We start from the raw sequence: 24,230 nt of genomic DNA, 5'->3' as shown, positions 1-24,230 counted from the left end.
GGAAGGCCACTTAAGAAGCTACTGCAACAGACTGGGACTGGGTGAGAGGCAGTGAGAGGCTGAGCTGCAGTGGTGGCTGGGCAAATGAAAAGGGATTGATGTAAGAGATGCTTTAGGGGAAAAATTGTCAAGATATGGCAACAAATGGGATACAAGGACTATGGGAGAGGGAAGAGAGGAGGATGAAGTTGTGAAATTAGGTGACTGAAAGGATGTTAGGGCCCTCAACTGAAACAGAGAAGTTAGGAAAAGGGTGAGTTGGAGGGGACAGATAACAAGCTGTTGTGAACATGGTACATATATGGACCTTGAATATGGTAGATGCTTGATAATTATGAAAAGTTGGTGGTCATAACTTTACTTCCATCTTGGTATCTTTCCTTTGGTTTCTTAGGATATTAGACGCTGAGAGTGATGGCCTTGCACTTCTGTGTCATTCAATTCAATCCAATACAAACTGATTAAGAGTCTACTAAGTGTAGTGTATTAAGCAGAAGTACTAGCTGGTCCTATGTTGCCATAATAGGCAAGGACGTCTGGAGGCTAGTGTAGAGAAGCATGAATGCTCTAGAGTCTCCCTCGCTATGGAAGCCCAGGTACTTACTCAATTACTCCCCAAAACTCTAAGCTAGAACTTCAGTGACTAAATGCTGTTTCATAAGCTAACAACTCTCTGGGTTGAAAACATTAATCATGATTATTCCAGAACCATTGTCCATTGAACACTACTACTTCCTGTGTATGAGAGTGATCACTGCTATAGCCTGAAATTATCAGGCTATCTAGTATCATTTACAACTGGAAGGGACCTTAGGGGCTATCAAGTCTAACCTTGTTTCCTCTTGATGAGGAAATTGAGACTTAGAGATATTAAGTGACTTTTTCAGGGTAATAGAGCTAGTAAGTGTCTAAGGCAGAATTTGAACTCAGATCTTCCTAAATACAGGTCTGGCCCTCTAAACTTACTAAAGTTCCTAACTGGCTTCACCTAGACACAATCTCATTCTTCTTAATGATCACCTTCTTGGGACTGACCCCACTTATTTTGTTTCACAAAGAAAATTCAGTCCCTGCAATCATGATACGTATATTATGAAAATTTAGAAATTATTCTTCTCAGACAGGAAAGACAAAATTTATCTCTTTACTCTTAAGTGTATCAAGTGAACTGAAGAGTAACCTAATATAGTAAACAAAATAAAGTTTCTCTTCCCATCTGCAAGTTGAGTAAAATTATATTTGGTCTCTCACTTTAGTTTCATGGGCTCAACTGAAATAGGAACAGGCTATTTCCTGACATTTCCAGAACATTAAGGCCCTGATATTTTCCAAACACAGCAGGAAGCCCCTAGAGTGAGCCTGAGAATGACCAGGCTCCTCCATCCTGGGGCCAAGGGAACAAGAAGGCTGTTCTTCCTTCAGATGAGAGATCCCAATGATACTGAAACAGGTGAGGAGGGGTTGGGTTCATCCATTTTGATCATAATTATTTGTAATGGCATTATCTTCACTTTGCAAACAGATTCACAGATTTAGGTTTGGAAGGAACCTTAATAGTCACGGATTCTAATTCCATCATTTTACAGATGAGGAAACTGGGACTCAAAGAGGTTAAATCACTTGCCCAAGGTCATACAACTGATAAGTATCTGAGGCAGAAGCCAAACTCAGGTGCTCTGTATGAACTATTTAATGTGGCTCAGAAAAACTGATGGAATTAGGAAAATGACTCAGGCATCTTAATTTCCAGGTTAGCTGCTGCTGTAAGAGTTAGCTCTCTACCAAGAGAGAAAGGAAGCACCTGCCTATATCTGTGGCCATAAAAGTTTCTGATGTCTATTCAGTTCTCATTTCCTACCCTGAAAATACTCTGACCTTGAGCACTTCCTGAGAGACAAAGATTAAGAGTCCCAGATTCCTGGGTTACCCCCTGCGACTAGCAAAAAAGCAGCCAGGAGCCAGTAACAATAACAGTGTCATCTATGAACCAGACCAATTGCTTCCTCGTTCCCTAGAGGCAGTGTATCCAGAAATTGATAAGCCTCAAATGAGCCAACATTTAGCTCTAGATATCTGACCTTTGCCAAACACCAGTACACCCTAGAGATGGGGAACAAATGGCCTCACTGTCTCAGTGATATCTGCATCACCATCAGTTTATGGCCAGCCATACTTCAAAGGCTCTAAAATAGGATCTGAAGGTAAAACTAGTATCTCCAGAAAAAACGAAGAGGAAATCGTAAATGACAAAACAGTCAGAAGAGGACAAAGCAGAATGCTGGGGGAGACAGTTCACTTAGGCTCTGGTGCCTGCAGCCTGAAGGGACCTGTGTCCCTAGTGCCTCTGGCCTTAGACTCTGCCTGAGCTGGGTAAGCACAGAGTGGCACTATGCACCAGCCTCATCTCGGGAACCTCTGGGTCTTCACTGCAGGGCAGGATGGTCACAGAAAGGCTTATCCACTGCTGCTCTTCATCTGCCTGACAGCATCCATGTTCTTTTTTGCTATATTCTGGCTTTGTGCAGATAAAAGCTTGATGCAGAAGAGAAAAATAAACAGTACAGGAAGCAAAATGATTTCTAATATTGTTTCTCAGTTCCTTTTCAGGATCATGGCATGGTCCCATGAGCAGCAGGGTGGGAATCTATTCTCAGAGGGTCCTTCAACCTAAAAGGCAGCTTCTCTCTCACAGGAAGAGTTTCCATTTCAGAGCATGGAATGACTCATAAACCAACTCATTTCTGGAATTAGAGGCCCTGGGAGACTTTTCCTTCTTAATTCGGGGGTTCTTAAGCTCAAAGGGAACACAGAAATAGATTTCCTGGATACACAGCTAATCTGTGTATTTCTAAGAGTACTAAAATCTAGTGGTGCCTAATGGTGGAGAAAAATTTCATGTCTTCAATGGCTTTATCCTCTCAATAATTCAAATTCTGATGAACTTTGGTCTCCTGGGTTTCAGCAGAAGTGGAAAAGCCAAGGTAATGGAATGGAGCACACCTTCATCCCCTTCTTCCTTGTAAATAAGGTCAGAATGGTGGCTAATGAAGTAAATACCATCTTAATAGTGTAGTAAGTACCTTACTGGAATTACAGACTAAGTGATCTCTCCTCTTTTTCCTCTGACATCTCATAGCACTTATCATATCGTTTCCTTGTCCTGTAATTAACATCTCCAAAACACTGTAAGCTCCTTGAGGGCAGGGCTGTCTACACCTTGTCTCCCTCAGAGGACATCTCTATCTCTTCAGTGCTGAATTAAGAGTCTTGCACATATTAGGGGAGGAATCGAGGAAGAAGAGGAGGAGGGAAGCAAGCATGGAATTATTAGGAAATGTGGCTGAGTTAACAATTTTGTAAACAGTCAGTCTGGGGGGAAAAGGGTGATAAAGTGGTCCAAGTCCTTGTGTTGAGACCACTCCTTTACATGACTTCAGGTTTGGATATGTTCAAGACATGCAAGAACTAAGCAGGAGGAAACTTCCTCAACTGAGACTAAGATAATTAAGACTTGATATATGGATATTTAAACAGCAGGAATATGCCTATTCTGACAACCACTACTCCTTGGATGATATGATATGGATTTCTCATAACTTTCTTTTGTTAGATTTCCCTTCTCTCAATAGAAAGGTGTGGTATTTTGCATACAATGGCATGTATAATCATTGTGTCAATTTTGCTTAATTGTTTTTCTTTTGTACAAGGAAAATTTTTATGGGAGAGGGGGGTATACCAGAAAAAGTTGGCATAAAAAACCCCAAAAGGCATTAATAAAACTGGAAAAAAATCACCTTATGCTGTCATCCCCAACGTATCTTCCCAAACAGTGACACTGGCAAAAGAAACTCAGAAAGGAAAGAAACTTCTATTACTTCCCCCTCCTTTACATTCTGATCTGGTAGCTGGAGTCTCCCCACACCAATAAATGTAGGACAGGATGTATTTTGCAATATAGCAAAGCATACCCCCAAGACCTGTGAACCTTATCACTTCAGGAAAGGCTTCAGGAGTGAAGGCTATATAGCAAACAAAGAACTTGGAGTGCATGGGATGCTCTGTTATTTTAAAGAAAACTTTGCTACCATGCTCAGTAGCTTCATAACTGTGTGGGCAATTTTGCTGAAGACGGAAAATAAGACTTAAGAAGCATAATGCATTTTTTAGGGTCCTGGGAGCAAGAACTAGTCTCAAGTTTTGAGTTGCCCGTGACATTCATCTTGAGGTTGGATCTATGGGCTTCCACTTAGAGCTCTGGCATCTCCAGGTCTTTAGTGCATAGCAGGGATGGCACACAAAAGGGAGGGGGGTAATCCACTGATGACTTACAAAAGTTCTACCTCACTCAATCCCCTCAGCTCAGACTCCAGCTTGTGTAAAAGAAGAGACAGAGACAGGAACTGGGGTCAGAGAATCTGCTAGAATTTTGGAAGACAAACTGGGCCAGAAAAAGAGTTTAACAGCAGGAGAAAAGCAAGATTTCGTTAAGACCAACACATTTACACCACTCCTTCCCTAGCCCTCAACAAAAAACATTTATTTTTGGCTTTGGCCAGAACCTCTTGATTGCTAGCTAAATATCATTACAGTGCTTAAGAGGACAAGCATTTAAGGACACCTTAAAGAACCAAACTGTACCATTTGATTCAGTGCATTTTTTTTCTTTATCCATAAGGCAAAAAAAAAAAAAAAATAGAGACAGGAGAATAAATATTTTTGTATAAATTGACACCCCTGGTTCTTTTACTGTTAAGCTTCTTTCAGGAATACAGGGCAGGGCACAGGACAGGCTACAAATTCTAAATGTGGGTTTTCCAGTCTCTTTAGTATTTCCCAGGATCTTACATACAAGCCCTATGAATTTATCATGCTGGCTCCCTGCTCCAAGTGAGTGGGCCTACATACAGTATTTCCATTTTTGGCCTTGGCCTCACATAAGAATATCTGTAATAGGGCTAGACTTTTGTATATTTTCAATGGTCACTGACCCAAAAGAAAAACTGAAGATAACGTACAAAAAAGCAATTTCATTTAAGCTTTTTCTTTTCTTAGAGAACTGCAAAACTTTTCTATTCACTTGCTTGTAAAATTAAGAACAGATAATGTAAAGCTTTATTTAGTAACTATCCTAAATACTAAGTAAAAAGTCTGTTTCTGGAGCACATTTTGGTCAGTTAAAGAGGTGAGGGGAAAAGGAAAGAGAATAAAAGTGGGGAAAGGAGGGCTATAGGAAAAAAGAGGAAGAGCAAGAAAATAATTTAAAATAGTGGGAAAAAAGAGAAAGGTAAAATGAAAGAGACACAACTAGGAAAAGACACATATACATACAAAGAAGATTGAAAAAGAGACATGCAAGGAGAAAAGTTCAGTAGATTTGGGTCATATCCTATTGTTTATGTGTACTGTGGACTTTATCACTAATAGGGTCATCATCCATTTCTTTGAAATTATATATGGCTGATAATCCACTCTTCATAATTTTTCAACTGTTTTGACCTTAGCATTTAGGGCGTCTACTCTGAATGCGATAAACAGTGCAGCCTTTAAGAGAGAAATCTGGCAGAAATGCCAAACTATAATCCCAAAAGGAGGCTGGTGGGAACAAGCCAAACGTGGCCTTGTTGAAGACCATGCCTGTTAGCTCCACCCACCATGTGTAGGAGAAAAGAAATACTAACTGACTTGATTACCTCAATTTGTTTGAGTATGAAAAAAGATTTTATTCTTGTCCTCGTTTGAAACAAGAACAGACACTTTTGATCCGACTCAGAGTTTCAATCAAAGTTCTGTTTTGTTCTACAAAAACAACTGCTGTATCTTTTTAAAATGGAGACAAGAGATAAGAAAACAGATCAATTCCTTCTCTGCTACTGCTAGTTCTAAGTTCCCCATGTTACAATGATGGCTAGCCCAGTTTCAGATAATAGCCTTTTCTTGCATTTCACTTTCTGTACTAGACTACATTGTTTTTGAAGCCTGGAGAGTGAACCCTGGGCTTATCTTCTCACTTACATTAAAGGGAAATGCTCTGCAGGAACAAAAGACTCCTAGTCAGGCACCAGAGCAAAAGAAAGAACACTCTCACAATGATTCATCCCTCTCATTCCCTTACCCCCTTTCTTTAGGAGGTTCAAAGCCCTTTTGGACTTTATTTTACTCACCCTCATATCATCCTTGTGGGAGAAGCTGAGGCACAAAAAGAGTAATGCTGATGAGGTGGTGACAGAAACAGACTAATCCCCCCCTGTCCCCTCCCACTGCATGTCCAGGCCACCATGCTGTCTGCTGGATCTCACTTGAGCAGCATGAAACCACCCTTCTGGGCACACTCACCAAGGTCCACTGCTTAGCCCGGATCCTTGTCTGGCTGTAGTTTCGCTCCTCAGCAAACAGAGCCCCCATGAAGGATCCAACTGAGGTTCCTCCTGTCATATCTACAGGAATACCTGCCTCCATCAGGGCCCGGATGATACCAACTTGGGAGCAACCTCTATAGAGTAAGCAAGAGAAACAAAGGAAGTGAGAACTGAAGGCTCAGTTTCCTAACCCTCTTGAGAGAATAGCTTCATGCATTGGGATGGAAAAACCACTGTTATCTTGGAAAGCAAATCCTGAAAGAACTGGGAGGAAGAGTCAAAGTGGGGCTGCCCTGTCCTTGTTAGCCAGGAAACTGTCTCCCTGGTCTCTTCCTGTCAGAGCACCTAATGAAACTTCAGAGGTACCAGTTAGACATTTCCTTCTGCAACAGGAAAGAGGGAAGCTAGACCTATCAAGTGTCTGAGCTTTATGCTAAACTGGCTACAAGTGTGTGCATATGTGTGTATGGCAGGGTGGGGAGGGAGGGGGCGGCAGGGAGGGATTCTCAAGGAAAGTGTCATTCATTTGTCTCCAAGACTAACTTCATCTAATGTAGCAGATCATGTTTGTGTATGTGTATCTGTTTGTGTATCATGTTCTGATTTGTTATACGGATTCTTTCATTTATCTTAGTCTGACTACATAGCAGGACTATAGTGAAAATATACTCAATAGGAAAGTATATGTAGAATCTATACAGAATTGTATGCAGTCGTGGGGAGGGAGGGAGGTAGTGGGGGGTGGGTGGGGAGGGATAAAATCGCAATTGTATGGCAGTGATTGTTAAACATTAAAAAAATAAAAAAATTTAAAAAAAAAACAAAAACAAAAACAAAACAAAAAAAAGACTAACTTCATCTACTTTCTATTAGAGGGATACAGAGATGGCCTCCTGAGAAAGTTAACTATGCTCAGAATCCGTAAGTGGGTTTGGGGACTAGTCACATGTCTATTACCTACAAAGCCAGAGCAACCCATCTGTATTTGGCTACCTCATTTACACGTATAAGTCAGGGGCAGAATGTTACACCTCTTGGCTTCTGGAGACACTTGGTTCAAGGGCCAACCAACTCGCTACAGATAAAAATATTTACATGCTGCTTGCCTGATGTTCTAAACTCTGGAACGGGATATTCCCATCAATGTGCTGTAGTCCCAAGCCTTGCCTACTTTCTATCTTGCTGAGGCTTGAAAGACCAATAAATAGTATGCCTGCTACCCCTGTGAATTGTGCCACAATCTAAAGTCTCCTAATGAAATGTCTCACGTAGCCTCAAATCACTAGGGAAATAATGAGTAGTCATTAACAACAGAGCATTTGCACTCTACTGGCCCCTACATTGTAACACTGGGAATCTTACCACAGCTAGTATCATATCTGGCACATAGTGAAATTAAATGCCTGCTCCATCTGTCTATCACAGTGGCTGCCAGAGAAGGTTCCAGAGACTTTCTCTATGTTCACTCATCCCTGGCCCAAAATGTGCATGGCTAATTCATGAGGAAGAGACATGCCTGCAGTGGTGACAAGATAAAATATCTCTTCAGTGGCCAGCCACTCATTGTGGGATGCATTTGGAGCAGAGCTTCTAGAAGAGCTGTGTCAGCACTAATGAAACAGATCTCAGGCTGCCCTGAAGGGCAAAGAACAAACTAACCAAGCAGGCAGAAGAAGACCGGGGGGTATCAGGAAAGCAACAGCTCACAACATGGGGCTGGGACATGAACAAATGTGTTCTGGTTTCCTGTGGTCAGAGATGACCCTACTCCTGGTTCTCAAGAGAAAAAATTTCCAAAATCCGTTTCATAGTCACTACCTAGAAGTTATCACATGGCATGCTACACGAATGTCACAGGATACAGATGGATCAGGCTTTCTATCAGAGAGCTCTTTTGCTGCCCAGCTTTTGAAAACCCCAACATTTCTTTATGTCAAACATTTTAACGTGGGCAGAGTAGCAACCTTGATTTCCTAACCTGAAAATAGTAGCTCATTTCTAAGAAAAGAGTGATATAAACATCATTGTTTAGAAATCAGTCATAAAACATTACAATGTGGTTCTGAGACAGATTTTTAGATTCTTATCAAGTAGATCACCTAGGACTTAAGATCAGCAGACTGTGCAGAGAAAGACAACACAGTGGGATGAAGTCTGAGCTGGGGAGGGAGGTATGTAGGGTAGGAAAGTTTTTCTTTTTGAGAACAGCCCTGAAAGTTAACACATTTCTCTACATCCCAGCAGGTTTAAAATCTTATATCATTTCTCATTTTTTAGGTCAAAAGTTACTGTACAATGAAGAGATTTTATGGTCTCAAGCAGTTCCGGCTTCTCCCGCCTTCCCTGAAAGTACTGACTTAGGTCTGGCACAGACATGGAGGGTAATGGGAAGTGTGAGGGTGGGGTGAGATGGGGTGATATATATCAGGGCTCCAAACTACACACAACAGTGTGAACTCTGAAGGTCAGCATGGGCTGTGCCAAAGCAAGAGGTACAGAAGAAATTGTGGCTGTCTGGGAGAGAACAGGGTAAGTGTTGACAGCTGTCAAAAGCACATTTCACATCTATGTTTTTAACACCAGATATAAGTAACCTTAATGAGCTTCATTTGAGCCAGGTCTGGGAATAGCTAATATCCCCAGAGTAGAGAAAAATCTCATCTTAAGCCATAGCAAAGAGCTCAAGATAAGAAATGTGTCACATCTCTAAGACATATGAGCTTTAATAAAACTGCATTAACTGGCAATTCTAGGTGTGCACTTCAGAAGCCACAAGCTGTAATCTACTGAAGAGCCAAGGTTTCAGGTGACTAATGTTGAGAGTCATCACAGTGAGACTTGTCTTGTTCATGTGAAATCAGGCCTGAGGAAGGAGAGGCTCTAGAAAATCTCAGGAATACCACTAAAATGTTACCTATTCTTATGGAGAGTAGTTGAGAATTAAGAAGTCATCATATTTTACATTTGGACAACATATTGTCTTAATATGTAGCAAAAATCACTGAAATATCTGGCTAGAAAAGCTCAAGTGGAAATGTCACCAGTCACATGAGTGGTTTATACAAACTGCATGAATGATAATTGCCCTTGCAGACTGAGAGAGCTTCCATGAGAATGCTAGCTTTCAGCCTAATGTGTTCATACAAGTATTGTCCGAGAGTTACAGGAACAAAGGCAGCTAGGAACGCTTGATCAAGGACCAAGTGGAACAGAAACAAGGGAACTTCTATGAGAGCTGAATGTCAGAATGGCATCTATGACTCTGTGTGTGTGCGTGTGTGTGTGCATGCATGCACACACATGCACGCACACATGCACACACACACACACACACACACACACACACACCCAGTAACCAGTGGCATATCTGTTTTACAATGGAGGTGTTATTGTCTTCGCTGCCTGCTCCCTCGACCTACTGTTCTTTGACATAGCTCTTGAAATGTAAGTAATAGCAATAAGACATGAGAAAGAAATTAAAAGCATAAACAGTGGCAAAGAGGAGACAGAATTATCCCTATTTGCAGATGACATGATGGTTTACTTAGAAAATCTCAGAGAATCAATGTAGAAACACAAAAAGGTGATTGATAGCTTCAGTGAAGTATGATACAAAATAAATAAAAATCACCAGCACTTCCATATAGTAATAACAAAAACCAGGAGGAAATGATTGCACGAGAAATTCCATTCAAAGTGCCTACAAAATTCATAAAATATTTGGAAGCCAGCCTCCCAAGACATACTCAAGATTTATATAACTGCAATTAGAAAACACTTTACAAAAATAAAGCAAGATAATTAGGGGGATATTTATTGTTCATGGTTGAGATGAGCCAAAATGACAAAACCTACATTAACTTATAGATTTAGCTGCTGTACTAAGATTACCAAGGGATTATTTTATAGAACTAACTAAATTATAATGAAATTCTTTTTTAGTAACAAAAGGTAAATAATGAAAAAAGATAAGAATGCAAGGGGAATATGCCCTTACAAACTTCAAACTATATTACAAAGAAATAAGCATTAAAATTACTTGGCATTGGTTAAAAAATAGAGAAGTCAGTCAGCAGAGAGACTATAAACTATACAGCAATAAACCATCAAATACAGTGACCTTATAGTTGATAGCCTCCAAAACATAAACTATAGGGGAAAGAACAAGAACAAATGGTAAAACACAGATTAACAGATTCATACTAACATTTCATACTACATACCACAGTAAACTTCAAAAGGATATATGACCTAAATACATGTCAGGAATGGAGAACCTGTAGCTTTGAGGCCACACGTGGCCCTCTAGGTATTTGGGTGCAGCCTTTTTTTAAAAATTGAATTATCTTATTTGTTTTCAGTGTTCTACAATCATTTTCATATATCTTAGATTTTTTTCCACTCCCTTCTCCTCATCTCCCCCCTCTCTCCCTACTCCCTCCCTGAGATGGTGTACAATCTTATATAGGTTCTACATGTACATTCCTATTAAATGCATATTGCATAGAAGAATTAAAATTAATGAAAGAAACCATAAAGCAAAATAAAACAAGACATAATACAAAAGAAAATGGTCTGTTTCTATCTGCGATCCAATTACATAGTTCTTTCTCTGGATGTAGAAGGCATTTTATCTCAAGAGTCCATTGGAAATTTTTTAAGTCCACGCCTTGCAACGAAGTACTAAGTCTACCAGAAAAATTCCTTGCATACTGTGGTTGTTGCTGTGTACAAAGTTCTCCTGGTTCTGCTCCTTTCACTCAGCATCAGTTCGTATAAGTCTTTCCAGGCTTCTCTGAACTCTTCCTGTTCATTGTTTCTCATAGCACATTCATATATCACAACTTGTTCAGCCATTCCCCAATTGATGGGCATCCCCTTGATTTCCAGTTTTTGGCCACCACAAAGAGAGCTGCTATAAATATTTTTGTACATATAGGACCCTTTCCCATTTCTTTGATCTCTTTGGGATACAGTCCCAGAAGTGATATTGCTGGGTCAAAGGGTAAGCACATTTTTATAGCCCTTTGGGGGTGCAGCCTTTTGACTGAGTTCAAGTTTTACAGAATAAATCCTTCTGTTAAGGGGATTTGTTCTGTGATGTTTGGATTCAGTCAAAGGGCCACATTTAAGGACGTAGAGGACCACATGTGGCCTCGAGGTTGCAGGTTCTCCATCCCTGAATAAGTGATGAGCCCTAGGACAAGACCCTGGCATCTCCCAGTTACCAAGTCTTCTAACTGCCTCCTAACCTGGCTCCAGAAATGGGTGATACCTCTTGTTTTTGTCTACTGGGTAGCTTCTCAGGGTTTCACAGGTCATGACATCATCACCTGTCATGAAGTTATATACTGCATTACCTGCCTTCTTTGACAGACTTTGCTCCAACTACTGATAATTCCGCCTGAACTCATTCCTCAAGAGTCAGCATAATCTTATTTCCCTATGCTCTCTCCAGGGCAACTAGGTAGTACAGTAGATACAGAGTACTGGGCCTGGAATTAGAAGACATCTTCCTGAGTTCAAATCTGGCGCTAGACTAGTTTGGCCCTAGGCAAGTCACTTAACCCTGTCTGCCTCAGTTTCCTCATCTGTAAAATGAGCTGGAGAAAGAAATGGCAAATTACTCCAGTATCTTTGCCAGGAAAACCCGAAATGGGGTCATGAAGAGTTAGACATGACTGAAATGACCAAATGACAACAACCACCATACTCTCTCCATCCCAGTAATTTTGAGCATCTTCTCCACCACTGACAATGTACAAACCCTCTTCTCCACCCCACCTTCCTGTTCCTCCATTCCCATCCATTTTAACTCTGTCCCTCCCTGCAGTTTCGTCTCTCTGCCTGCCATTTCCACAGTGTCCTCTGGAATCCTTGTTCCATAATTAAAGAACTTTCCTTTTTAAACTTCTTCATCTCTCATGCCTCACATTTTTTCTCACTCATTGAAACTCGGTTTCCTCTTGATGACAGTACTTCCTTCTCCACTCTTCCTGAGAGTAGCTACCCTTTCTCCCTACTCCTGACTCACTGACTGTGGTAAGAGAGGTAGGATGTTTCCTATTCCCTATTTAGACTTCTAGATTCCTCACACAATCAATCAGCAATCTCTACTTTGAAGTCTGAAGTTCACATGATACAAATCTATCAATCCATCCATATCCTGGGGACTATTATCTATTATCCCCTCAGATAAGTTTTTTCCTTCTTCAATGAGTTTGATACCTGGCTCACAGACTTTCTATCCACCTTCCTACCATCCTCCAACTCTGTCCAAGGGGACTTCAACATAAAGAATGAAGCTCCCTCAAACACCTTAACTTCCCAGTTCTTCAATCTACTAAACTGCCATGACCTACTCCTTCATTCCACCTCAGCAACATGGAGAGAGGGTCAGACCCTTGATCGGTCATCATCTACAAGTGTACTATGTCTGTTCAAAAACTAAATTCTTTAATATGACCATAATCTCTTATCATTCCATCCTTCCCAATTCCGTATGATTTTTAACCCTATTCTCCATCTTCCCTGTGGCCTCCATTCCCTCACTTATTGATTTCCTAGGCATCACTCCCTGCATTCTCTTCTCTTTCCTATTTTGAGCTCTTGGTGAAGATTGACTTTATTTCATTTCCCTCCCATCTGTGCTTATGCCTCTTTGATTTTTCTACCATAATTGAACTACCTTCTTATGCTAGAGTTTCAATCAGTACTTGGGATCTGCTCATTTGGAATATCCCTCCACCTTGCCGGCACCTTTCTCCTATTAGTGAGTTCTTTCCAGGGACCTTCTGTCCAATTAGATTCTCTCTATGATTCTTGATAATAGCTGCTGTTTTCACAGTTCCAGTTGGAAGTCTGTAAGCTTTCGGTGCTCCCAAAGTGGTATGATCTGGAGAGAGGTCTATTTTATGGCCTTCCTGACCCAGGCTTATTTCTGGTTGCGTGTTTCAGCAGACAGCTTCTTGACTCAGCCACTACTGGTCAACTGGGAAGCTTTCCAGGTTCAGAGCGACTGAACTCTGGCTCCTCTTTAGTCTGGGACACTGTGCTCTGTTCTTGGGATCAGGGCCATACAAATACCATCTGCTTCTGGAACTTGTTCCTTGCTCATTACACAGGTATTCTCCCAATACCTCCTCTCTATCCTGGATTTCTGACTTGGTACTGGGTGGTGGGCAATTCACGTGGGAGATAAAATGGGCTGCTAAATGGCACCCATTCCTGCACCCAGTGCTTGCTCAAGGATCCCCTAAGATCTTTCTGGTGCCCTCTCTTGGTCCTCTCTCCTCAGTCTCTTGGTGCTAGAATGTTCCCCAACATAGCCACTGTGGGTTCCTGCCAGTTCCCCTCTCCAGTGTCCCCAGACCTATCTCTCTAAGCTACCTTGGACTGGAAAAATGGCTCACTGTGACTTCATTTTGGCTCCTTACCAGAATTCATTCTGGTACATTCTCTAGATCTTTGTTGAAGAAGGGTAGCAGGGAAGAGCTAGATTCTAATGCTTCCTCTAACTCTACCATCTAGACTTCTCTCAGATTTCTCTTTCTCAACACTTCAAACTAAATAAGTCCAAAATAGAACTTAATCATCTTTCCTTGTAAACATCCCAACTTTCCTGTTTCTTTTGATTATACCATCACTTGTCCAATCATTCAGACTAGAAACTGCCTATCTTTCTAGATATCTAGAAACTCAACTATCAGGTTAGAATTATCTTTCACCCTTCCTTTTTGCTCACCACTCAAATCTAATCTAATTGCTATTTCCTGTTGATTCTGTTTCTTTAATACTTCTTATATACATTCCCCCCTCCCCTCTACACAAATGACTAACCAATTTAGTTCAGGACTCTTCACATATCACCTGAATGACATAACAGAAGCCCATATTTACACAATGCTTTTAGTTTACAAAGCACTTTCATCACAACTCTACAAGGTAGGTAGGACAACCATTATTATACCCTTTTACAGATGAGTAAACTGATACTTTAAAAGGTTAAGTGATTTTTGTCCAAGGTCATATAGCTAGTAAATAGTGGAGATGGAAGTAAAATCAAAATTATTTATTTCTAACTCCAGTATTGTTTTTTCTGTATCACACTGTCTTTCAGTTCTTCTTACCTGGTCTCTGCACAACACTGACCAAAGTTGTCTGCCAAATACCTTCAATATCTTTTTATTCACTATAAGCTAAAATGAAAACTCTAACGTTGGTCAAGTATTTAAAAATATCTCCATGATTTGACTTCTAACTACCTTTCCAGTTTTATTTCACATTATTCTCCTTCACATTCTTTATGTTCCAACTAAAGGCACTGAGTGTTTCCTGAACACTTTTGCCTCCATATATTTCCATGCCTTGAATGCACTCCTTCCTCATTTCTATGTACTTAAATCCTCTTCCTTCAAAGCCCAGTTTAGGTGGTACATTTTTCATAAAGTTTTTCCTCATCCCTACACCTCCTTCCACCCACACCTACCCACCCCCCCAGTTTAAAATAATCTTTTCCTCCTCAAATTAGAGTATTTTGGCTGAACATCTCCTCTGTTCCTTTCACATTATACCACATGTTCTTATCCTTTTGTCATACTTAGTTTTGCTCATGCTGTATCCCCTCCACTAATTATAAGCTTCTTGAAGACAAAGCAATGTATCATTTATCAACTTTCTTTCATTTACATGGCTTCTTGAACATAGAGACATATTATATGCTTGTTGAAATCACATTTGTTAACATTAAGTAATATGTTTTCAAGACTTTTAGTTAGTACCTCAGAAACTTCCATCTTAGCAAAAGATATGCCCAGGACCAGGTTCTATGAAATTACAATAGAACTACTAGCTGTATTTGTTCCCAGTGTGCTGTATGAGAAAAAACACTGGAGTCAGGAGACTTGCCCAAGGAATCACTTAATCTTTCTGGGTCTTAGTTCTCTCAACTATAATTATAATCCCTACCCTGCCTACTTCATGGGGTCACTGCAAAGATCAAATCTGAGAATGTATGTAAAGGAATTTGTAAAACTACAAAGGGCTGAACACATATAAACATTATTATGATCAGCATTATCATGGTCAGCATTATCATCATTTAAGAATGAAAATTCATAATATTCATGCCATCAACAAATATAGTTAAAATGAATCTCTTCCAAATGAAAAGACATTCTCCTTCATTATCTCACCTCCACCAACTAAGGCTCCCTTGTTCTACTTTTTTCTGAATAAACATGAAGTAGCAGCAACACAGGTCAAAATTTTAGGCAAAATGACCAATATTTTGAAAATGAGGGATGAATGATGCTAGAAAGTATAAATAAAAACTAGACACAATAATATCTTCATGGAAACAAACAATCTGATAAGATGCCTGGGGCGGAGCCAAGATGGAGGAGTGAGAGCAACTATTCACCTAAGCTCTTAGACAAACTCCTTCAAATACCTCTAAAAAGAGAATCTGACCAAATTTTGGAGGTGCACAATCCAATAGGAGACAGATTGTGGCAGATTCACAGCCCAGGACAGACTGGAAGGTTGACGGGAAGGATTTGTTCCATGGGGGTGAAGCCCACAGCACACAGAGCAGCGTGTCCTGCGCAACAGAGCAGGAAAGCCCCAGGGAGGCCTGAGGCAGCAGCAGGCAGATTGGCAGAGTGGCAGCCCAGGGCAGGAGATCAGTAGAGCTGAGTGAGTGATAGCTGCTGAGTCTCAGATATTAGCTGCAGCAGCTCCTGAGACTTTTAGCCTGCAGATTAAACATCTGTAAGTCACCTACTTGAACTTCTGGAAGTCAAAATGGTGGAGCGATGGGTAAATGCTCTCTCCTCTCCCCTTGCTGACCTCAAAAGAACAATAAAATATTCCCCAGAAAAATTCTGGATCAGTGGGAACAGCTGAAAGGGCAAACAGTCTCATAACACTTGAGGCTAGGAAAATAGCTAAAATAGCAAAATGGAAAATAGCTCTTACTGTGGCAGAGGCAAAGTGGAAGGAGAGAGGCCCCAGGGGAGGTGGAAACTTGCGCTAGGACCCAGGTGTGCCTCAGCGCTGGGGGGGGGGGGGGGGCAGGGAAGTGTATGGAAACTTGCACTAGGACCCAGGACTGTCTCAACACTCTCGGGGAAACAGGAAGACAATAGGGCAGCCAGGATCACCAACCCCTGAGCTTGCCTTTGCCTCAGTTCAGCTGAGGAGATCTCATGTGACCAGTCCACCCCTCCCCCACACTTAACAAGCTAGCCCCAGGGCTGATCAGGGAAATACAAAACAAGAAGATAAAAAGGCACCTACCCTTAGCTTTTTCACACCAGCCAGATCAACACCAAGTTCTGCAGCTTCTAACTGAGGCAAAACAAGCAGGAAAAGATCATAGAATCTTTCTATGGGGACAAGGACCAAAACACGAATATCAAAGAGGTCAGTAATGAGACTGTACTCCCATCTGAAACTTCAGAAGGGACCATGAACTGCTCGCATGCACAAACAGTTCTCCTGGAACAGCTGAAGAAGGAAATAGAAGAAAAACTGGGCAATGATTTCAAAAGTATGAAAAAAGAATTTCATGAAGAGAACATCTCTTTAAAAAGGAAAACTGGACAAATGAAAAAGGAAGTGCAAAAACTAACTGGAGAAAATAATTCCTTAAAATGAATAATTGGACAGATGGAAAAGGAGATGCAGAAGTTAACTGAAGAAAATACTTTCATAAAAATTAAAATTGGGCAAGTAGAAACTATTGACTCTATGAGATATCAAGACTTGGTCAAACAAAATCTAAAGAATGAAAAGATAGAAGAAAATGTAAAACATCCAATTGAAAAAACAACTGACCTGGAAAATAGATCTAGGAGAGAAAATTTAAGAATTACTGGCCTACCAGAAAGCCATGATGAATAAAAGAGTCTGGACAATATCTTCCAAGAAATCATCAAGGAAAATGCCCAGAAGTGCTAGGTCCAGAAGGCAAAATAATCATCAAAAGAATCCACCATTCACCTCCCAAAAGGGATCCCAAACTAAAAACCCCATGAAATATTGGTGCCAATTCCCAGAACTATCAAGTTAAGGAGAAAATTCTATAGGCAGCCAGAAAGAAACCATTCAAATATCGAGGAGCAACAGTCAGGATCACACAGGACCTTGTAGCTTTTACATTAAAAGATCGAAGGAATTGGATTACGATATTCTATAAGACAAAGGAGCTGGGACTACAACCAAGGATCAATTACCCGGCAAAGTTCAGCATAACATTTCATGCAAGAAGATGGACATTCAACAAAATTAGGGATTTCCAGACCTTCCTGACAAAAAGGCCAGAACTCAATAAAAAATTCAATCTTCAAATGCAGGTCTCAAGAGAGGTATAAAAAGGTAAACAGGGGAAAAGAAAAACTTGTTATTCAGTCTGGGTAAATGGTTTACTTCCCTATAAGGGAAGATGGTACTTGTTAATCTTGAGATTTGTACATCTGTTATGAAATATAAAAGGGAAATACATAGAGGGAACAGGTATAAAGTAAATGATGTGATTATAAAAATATGATTTAAGTGTGTGAAGGGATTGTAACAGGAGATGTGAAAAGGACGAAGCAGAAAATGGTAAATTACATCACAGGAAGAAGTAGCGTTATTGACCATATCAACAACAAAACTAACAGAAACCACATGATTATCTCAATAGATGCAGAAAAAGCTTTTGACAAAATACAACACCCATTCCTATTAAAAACACTGGAGTGCACAGGAATAAAGGGAACTCTCCACAAAATAATAAGCAGTATCTACCTAAAACCTTCTGCAAGCATTATATGCAATGGTAATAAGCTAGATGCATTTCCAATAACATCAGGGGTGAAACAAGGATGTCCATTATCACCACCATTATTCAATATGGTACTAGAAATATTAGCTATAGCAATTAGACAAGATAAAGAAATTGAAGGAATTAGAATAGGCAAAGAAGAAACTAAGTTATCACTCTTTGCAGATGATATGATGATATACTTAGCAAATCCCAGAGATTCAAGTAAAAAACTACTTGAAATAATAAACAACTTTGGCAAAGTTGCAGGTTACAAAATAAACCCACACAAATCTTCTGCATTTCTATATATTAGTAACAAAGTCCAACAGCAAGAGATAGAAAGAGAAATACAATTTAAAGCTAGGGTAGACACTGTAAAATATTTGGGAGTGTACCTGCCAAAACAAACCCAGGGACTACATGAACACAACTACAAGACACTTTTCACACAAATAAAGTCAGATCTAAGTAAGTGGAAAAACATAAGTTGCTCATGGGTATGCCGAGCCAATATAATAAAAATGACAATTCTACCTAAATTAATTTACTTATTTAGTGCCATATCAATTAAACTATCAGATAATTATTTTCTAGAACTGGAAAAAATAGTATCAAAATTTATCTGGAAGAACAAAAGGTCCAGAATATCAAGGGGACTAATGAAAAGTAATGCTAGAGAAGGTGGCCCAGCACTATCAGATCTCAAATTGTATTATAAAGCAGTAATTATCAAAACCACTTGGTACTGGCTAAGAAACAGAAGGGTAGACAAGTGGAATATGCTAGGTACTCAAGACATAGTAGACAACGAATATAACAATATGCAACAAATTTTGGAGCAGCAGAAGTGGAGAACAACAGAGTGGAGGAGATTTCCAGCCCAGGGTGACCCGAAAGGCCCACAGGAAACATCTCTTGCACTGGACGCAGAGCAGAGTACGGAGCCCAGCCCAGCCTTGGCCGCATAGTGCACTGCTCGCGAACAGCCCTTGGGGGTGAAATCTCCAGTTGTGGAATCCCCAGTCCCTGCAGCAGTGGGTTTGAAGATCTCTCAACCCACAGGTGCCAAAGGTCAGTGACGGGGTTTTTCCAGCTGGCCAGGAAGGGAGAAGGGCCTTCCCATAGCTCCAGCAGCAGACACCCACCTCAGAGGCTATATCCCAGGTGCAGCAGCAGCATACATTTTTGGAGCGTAAAAACCCTGGGGGCACTGAGGAGCTGATTCTTGCCTCCGCCCTGTGTGGAGGCCCTGGGTGAGCTGGTCTTTGTCTCGCACTGAATGGCAGCCCTGCCCATCCAGCTTATCTGAAAATCAGCCCCCAGTGCTGACCTGGGAACTGGAGGCCAGGTGGCTGTGGAGAGCTAACCTGCTAAGATTCTGGGCACAAAAATCCCTCTCTGTGTCCAGACCAGTACATGCTTGATCGTGCCACATTGGAGGAACTGAGATCTCACAGATTCCCAGAATCTCTTGACAAAGGACCCCAAAGTCAAGTAACTGGTTGGGATAAATGCCCAAAAAAGGGGAAAAAAATAAGACTATAGAAGGTTACTTTCTTGGTGAACAGATATCTTCTCCCATCCTTTTGGATGAGGAAGAACAATGCTTACCATCAGGAAAAGACATGAAAGTCAAGGCTTCTACATCCCAAACATCCAAAATAAATATTCAATGGTCTCAGGCCATGGAAGAGCTCAAAAAGGATTTTGAAAATCAAGTTAGAGAGGTGGAGGAAAAATTGGGAAGAGAAAAGAGAGAGATGCAAGAAAAGCATGAAAAGTGGGTCAATACCTTGCTAAAGGAGATGCAAAAAAATGCTAAAGAAAATAACAACTTGAAAAATAGGCTAACTCAACTGGCAAAAGAGGTTCAAAAAGCCAATGAGAAGAATGCTTTAAAAAGTAGAATTAGCCAAGTGGAAAAGGAGGTTCAAAAGCTCACTGAAGAAAACAGTTCTTTAAAAATTAGAATGGAACAAATAGAGGCTAATGACTTTATGAGAAACCAAGAAATCACAAAACAAAACCAAAAGAATGAAAAAACGGAAGATAATGTGAAATATCTCATTGGAAAAACAGCTGACCTGGAAAATAGATCCAGGAGAGACAATTTAAAAATTATGGGACTACTTGAAAGCCTTGATCAAAAAAGAGCCTAGACATCATCTTTCATGAAATTATCAAGGAAAACTGCCCTGATATTCTAGAACCAGGGGGCAAAATAAATATTGAAAGAATCCACCGATCCCCTCCTGAAAGAGATCCTAAAAGAGAAACTCCTAGAAACACTGTGGCCAAATTCCAGAGTTCCCTGGTCAAGGAGAAAATATTGCAAGCAGCTAGAAAGAAACAATTCAAGTATTGTGGAAATACAATCAGGATAACACAAGATCTAGCAGCTTCTACATTAAGGGATCGAAGGGCGTGGAATAGGATATTCCAGAAGTCAAAGGAACTAGGACTAAAACCCAGAATCACCTACCCAGCAAAACTGAGTATAATACTTCAGGGGAAAAATTGGTCTTTCAGTGAAATAGAGGATTTTCAAGCATTCTTGATGAAAAGACCAGAGCTGAAAAGAAAATGTGACCTTCAAACACAAGAATGAAGAGAAGCATAAAAAGGTAAACAGCAAAGAGAAGTCATAAGGGACTTACTAAAGTTGAACTGTTTACATTTCTACATGGAAAGACAATATTTGTAACTCTTGAAACTTTTTTCAGTATCTGGGTAGTTGGTGGGATTACACACACACGCACACACACACACACACATACAGAGCACACAATGAATTGAATAGGATGGGATCATATCTTAAAATAATGAAATTAAGCAGTGAGAGAGAAATATATTGGGAGGAGAAAGGGAGAAATGGAATGGGACAAATTATCTCTCATAAAAGAGGCAAGTAAAAGACTTTTCAGTGGAGGGAAAAAGGGGGGAGGTGAGAGCAAAAAACATGAAGCTTACTCTCATCACATTTAACTAAAGGAAGGAATAAAATGCACACTCATTTTGGTATGAAAACCTATCTTACAATACAGGAAAGTGGGAGAGAAGGGGATAAGCAGGGTGAGGGGGGATAACGGAAGGGAGGGCAATGGGAGGAGGGAGCAATCATGGGGAGGGATAGGATCCAAAAAGAAAATATAAGAAACAGGGGGCAGGATAGGATGGAAGGAAATATAGTTAGTCTTACACAACACAACTATTATGGAAGTCATTTGCAAAACTACACAGATATGTCCTATATTGAATTGCTTGCCTTCACAAAGGGAATGGGTAGGGAGGGAGGGATGAAGAGAAGCTGGAACTCAAAAGTTTTAGGAACAACTATTGAGTACTGTTCTTGCAACTAGAAAATAAGAAATACAGGTAATGGGGTATACAAATTTATCTTGCCCTTCAGGACAAAAGAGAAGATGGGGATAAGGGAAGGGAGGGATGTTAGAAGGGAAGGCAGATTGGTAATAGGGGTAATTAGAATGCTTGGCGTTTTGGGTTGGGGGAGGGGAGGTGGAGAGAAAATTTGGAACCCAAAATTTTGTGGGAATGTTGAAAACTTAAATAAATAAATTTAAATACAAAAAAAATAATAGATTTGCTGAGAGTTAAACCACAAAACAACAACAACAACAACAACAACAACAACAACAAAAGAAATGATGAAGACTTCAGAGAGGCCTGGAAAGACTTATATGATCTGATGCTGAGTGAAAGGAGCAGAATCAGGAGAACTTTGTGCACAGCAATGACCACAGTGTGCAAGAGATTTTTCTGATAGACTTGGAACTTCATTGCAATGCAAGGACTTAAAAAAAAATTCCCAATGATCTTCTAAGGGAAAATACCTTTCACATCCAGAGAAAGAACTATGGAATTCAATCACAGAATGTAGCAGATCAGAGTGCGTGCGTGCGTGCGTGCGTGCGTGTGTGTGTGTGTGTGTGTATTGCATTTTCGTTTGTTAGATGATTTCTCCCACTCATTTGAATTCTTCAACAGTATGACTATAGTGAAAATGCATTTAATAGAAATATATGTGTAGAACCTATACAAAATTGTATGCCCTCAGGGAGGGAGGAGGGAGGGAGGGGAAAATAATAATCTAAGTTACATGGTATTCATTGTAGAACACTGAAAATAAATAAAATTAATCAATAAAACAAACATACAATTTAAGTGAAAAGGTGAGAGCCAGGGAGATATTAACAGTAGGAAATGTTAAATCTTAGAGTCCTTTAATTCTTTAAGGAACTAACCTGTGTTGAGAATGAAGAGATAATTTTTCATCTCTTTAAGATAATCCATAGAGTTTAAAGATTCCTGATTTCAAAAAATCGTGCGAGGTATTTTTAAAAATTTTCAGGAAAATACTGGAGATCAAAATTATGAATCAGAAGAATGAAACGCAAATCAGTTTTTCCACTGCCGGGACTCAGACATCTTCTACAAAACCATAAATCTTCACAGGAGTGGGGGCCCTTGGCAGAGATCCCTATAATGGTTAGTTATTGATCTTCCTGCTCTGTTCCCTGGCATGCACACTATGAAGGATGCCCCACAAATCTCTCTGGGGATTTTGACCATGATTCAAAAACTAACCCCAGCCACAGGCTGAACAGGAATAGCTCCTTGGTAGTTTCATCCCTTTTTCCATAGAGGAGGAACCTCATCTTGACACCAGAAGGTAGGAGGTTGGTTGTTGTCCTTCGTTTTCGTAGAGGACCAAAATGACATCACCATGATAAAGTGAAGTTTCATTGTGTCAGACTGTGGTTGAGCAGACCAATACGAGCTCAGAATGCTCTACTACAGGTTGAGTACAGATAGTCCATATGAATTTTTGGGGTGGATACTCCAAATCTACACATCCTACATTTACTTTGTGCTGTTTCAATTCTGCTTTGCTCATAGAGCACAGCATCCTTTTGGATTTGGGCATGCCATGCTGAGCTGTCCTGTGCCAGTGTCTCCCACGTTGCACAGTCAAATTCAAAGGTCTTGAGAGAGACCTTGAGAATGTCCTCCTTTTGACCACCATGTGATCACCTGCCCTATGTGAGCTCTCCATGAAATAATCTTTTTGGCAAGTGTACATTATTGCATTTGAACAACATGGCCAGCCCATCGGAGTTGTGCTCCCTAAAGCATAGTTTGAATACTTGGCAGTTCAGCTCGAGCAAGGACCTCAGTGTCTGGTACCTTAACCTACCAGGTGATCCTCAGAATCTTCCTAAGACAGTTCAAATGGAAGTGATTCAGTTTCTTGGCATGGTGCTGGTAGACTGACCATGTTTCATAGGCATACAACAATGAGGTCAACACAATGGCTCTGCAGACCTTCAGTATGGTAGTCAGTCTAATACCTCTTCTCTGCCAAACTTTTCTTTGGAGCCTCCCAAACATTGAGCTAGCTCTGGCAATGCATGCATCAACCTCATTGTCCATGTGTACATCCCTGGAAAGTACACTACCAAGATAAGTTAACTTATCCACAGCATTCAAAACACATTTTTCTGGAGTGGGCACAGTGAAAGGGAGCACTGTGAAGCTGGCGTGGGTTTTGCAATTAAAACTTATCTAGTCAGCAAGCTGGTATGCCTGCCAAAAGGAGTGAATGACAGGCTCATGACAATGTGATTGCCACTTGCAGGAAAACTCCATGCCACCATCATCAGTGCTTATGTTCCCACCATGATGAACCCTGATGAAGTCAAAGAAAAATTTTATGAAGACGTAGAAACCCTTACCATCAATGTGCTCAAAGAAGACAAGCTTATAATTTTGGGTGATTTTAATGCTAGAGTAGGTTCAGACTACCAGACTGGGCAGGGAGTCCTAGGGAGGGATGGAATTGGAAACAGCAACAGCAATGGTCATTTGCTCCTGAAGACTTGTGCACTGCATGACCTTTTCATCATCAATACTGTTTTCCATTTACCTAAATGCAATAAAACTTCATGGATGCACCCTCACAGCAAACACTGGCATCTAATAGACTATGTGATTGTAAGGAGAAGAAACAGACAAGATGTGAGAGTGACAAAGGCAATATGTGG

The 24,230-nt window shown here is 40.5% G+C and overlaps 1 protein-coding gene across 5 annotated transcripts in view; it reads right to left on the bottom strand.

Annotated features, from left to right (window-relative positions):
- PNPLA7 (patatin like domain 7, lysophospholipase) overlaps nucleotides 1-24,230 on the bottom strand; it is a 216,904-nt gene that overhangs the window by 15,404 nt on the left and 177,270 nt on the right. For all 5 annotated transcript variants that reach the window (XM_072633166.1, XM_072633168.1, XM_072633169.1 and 2 more), the window contains one exon: nucleotides 6,334-6,490. In XM_072633166.1, coding sequence (XP_072489267.1) covers nucleotides 6,334-6,490 — 157 coding nt within the window. The remainder of the gene's footprint in view (nucleotides 1-6,333; nucleotides 6,491-24,230) is intronic.

Source organism: Notamacropus eugenii, chromosome 1 (genome assembly GCF_028372415.1).
Source record: "Notamacropus eugenii isolate mMacEug1 chromosome 1, mMacEug1.pri_v2, whole genome shotgun sequence".
Classification (NCBI taxonomy): domain Eukaryota; kingdom Metazoa; phylum Chordata; class Mammalia; order Diprotodontia; family Macropodidae; genus Notamacropus; species Notamacropus eugenii.
This window is presented reverse-complemented; position numbering and strand designations above follow the sequence as displayed.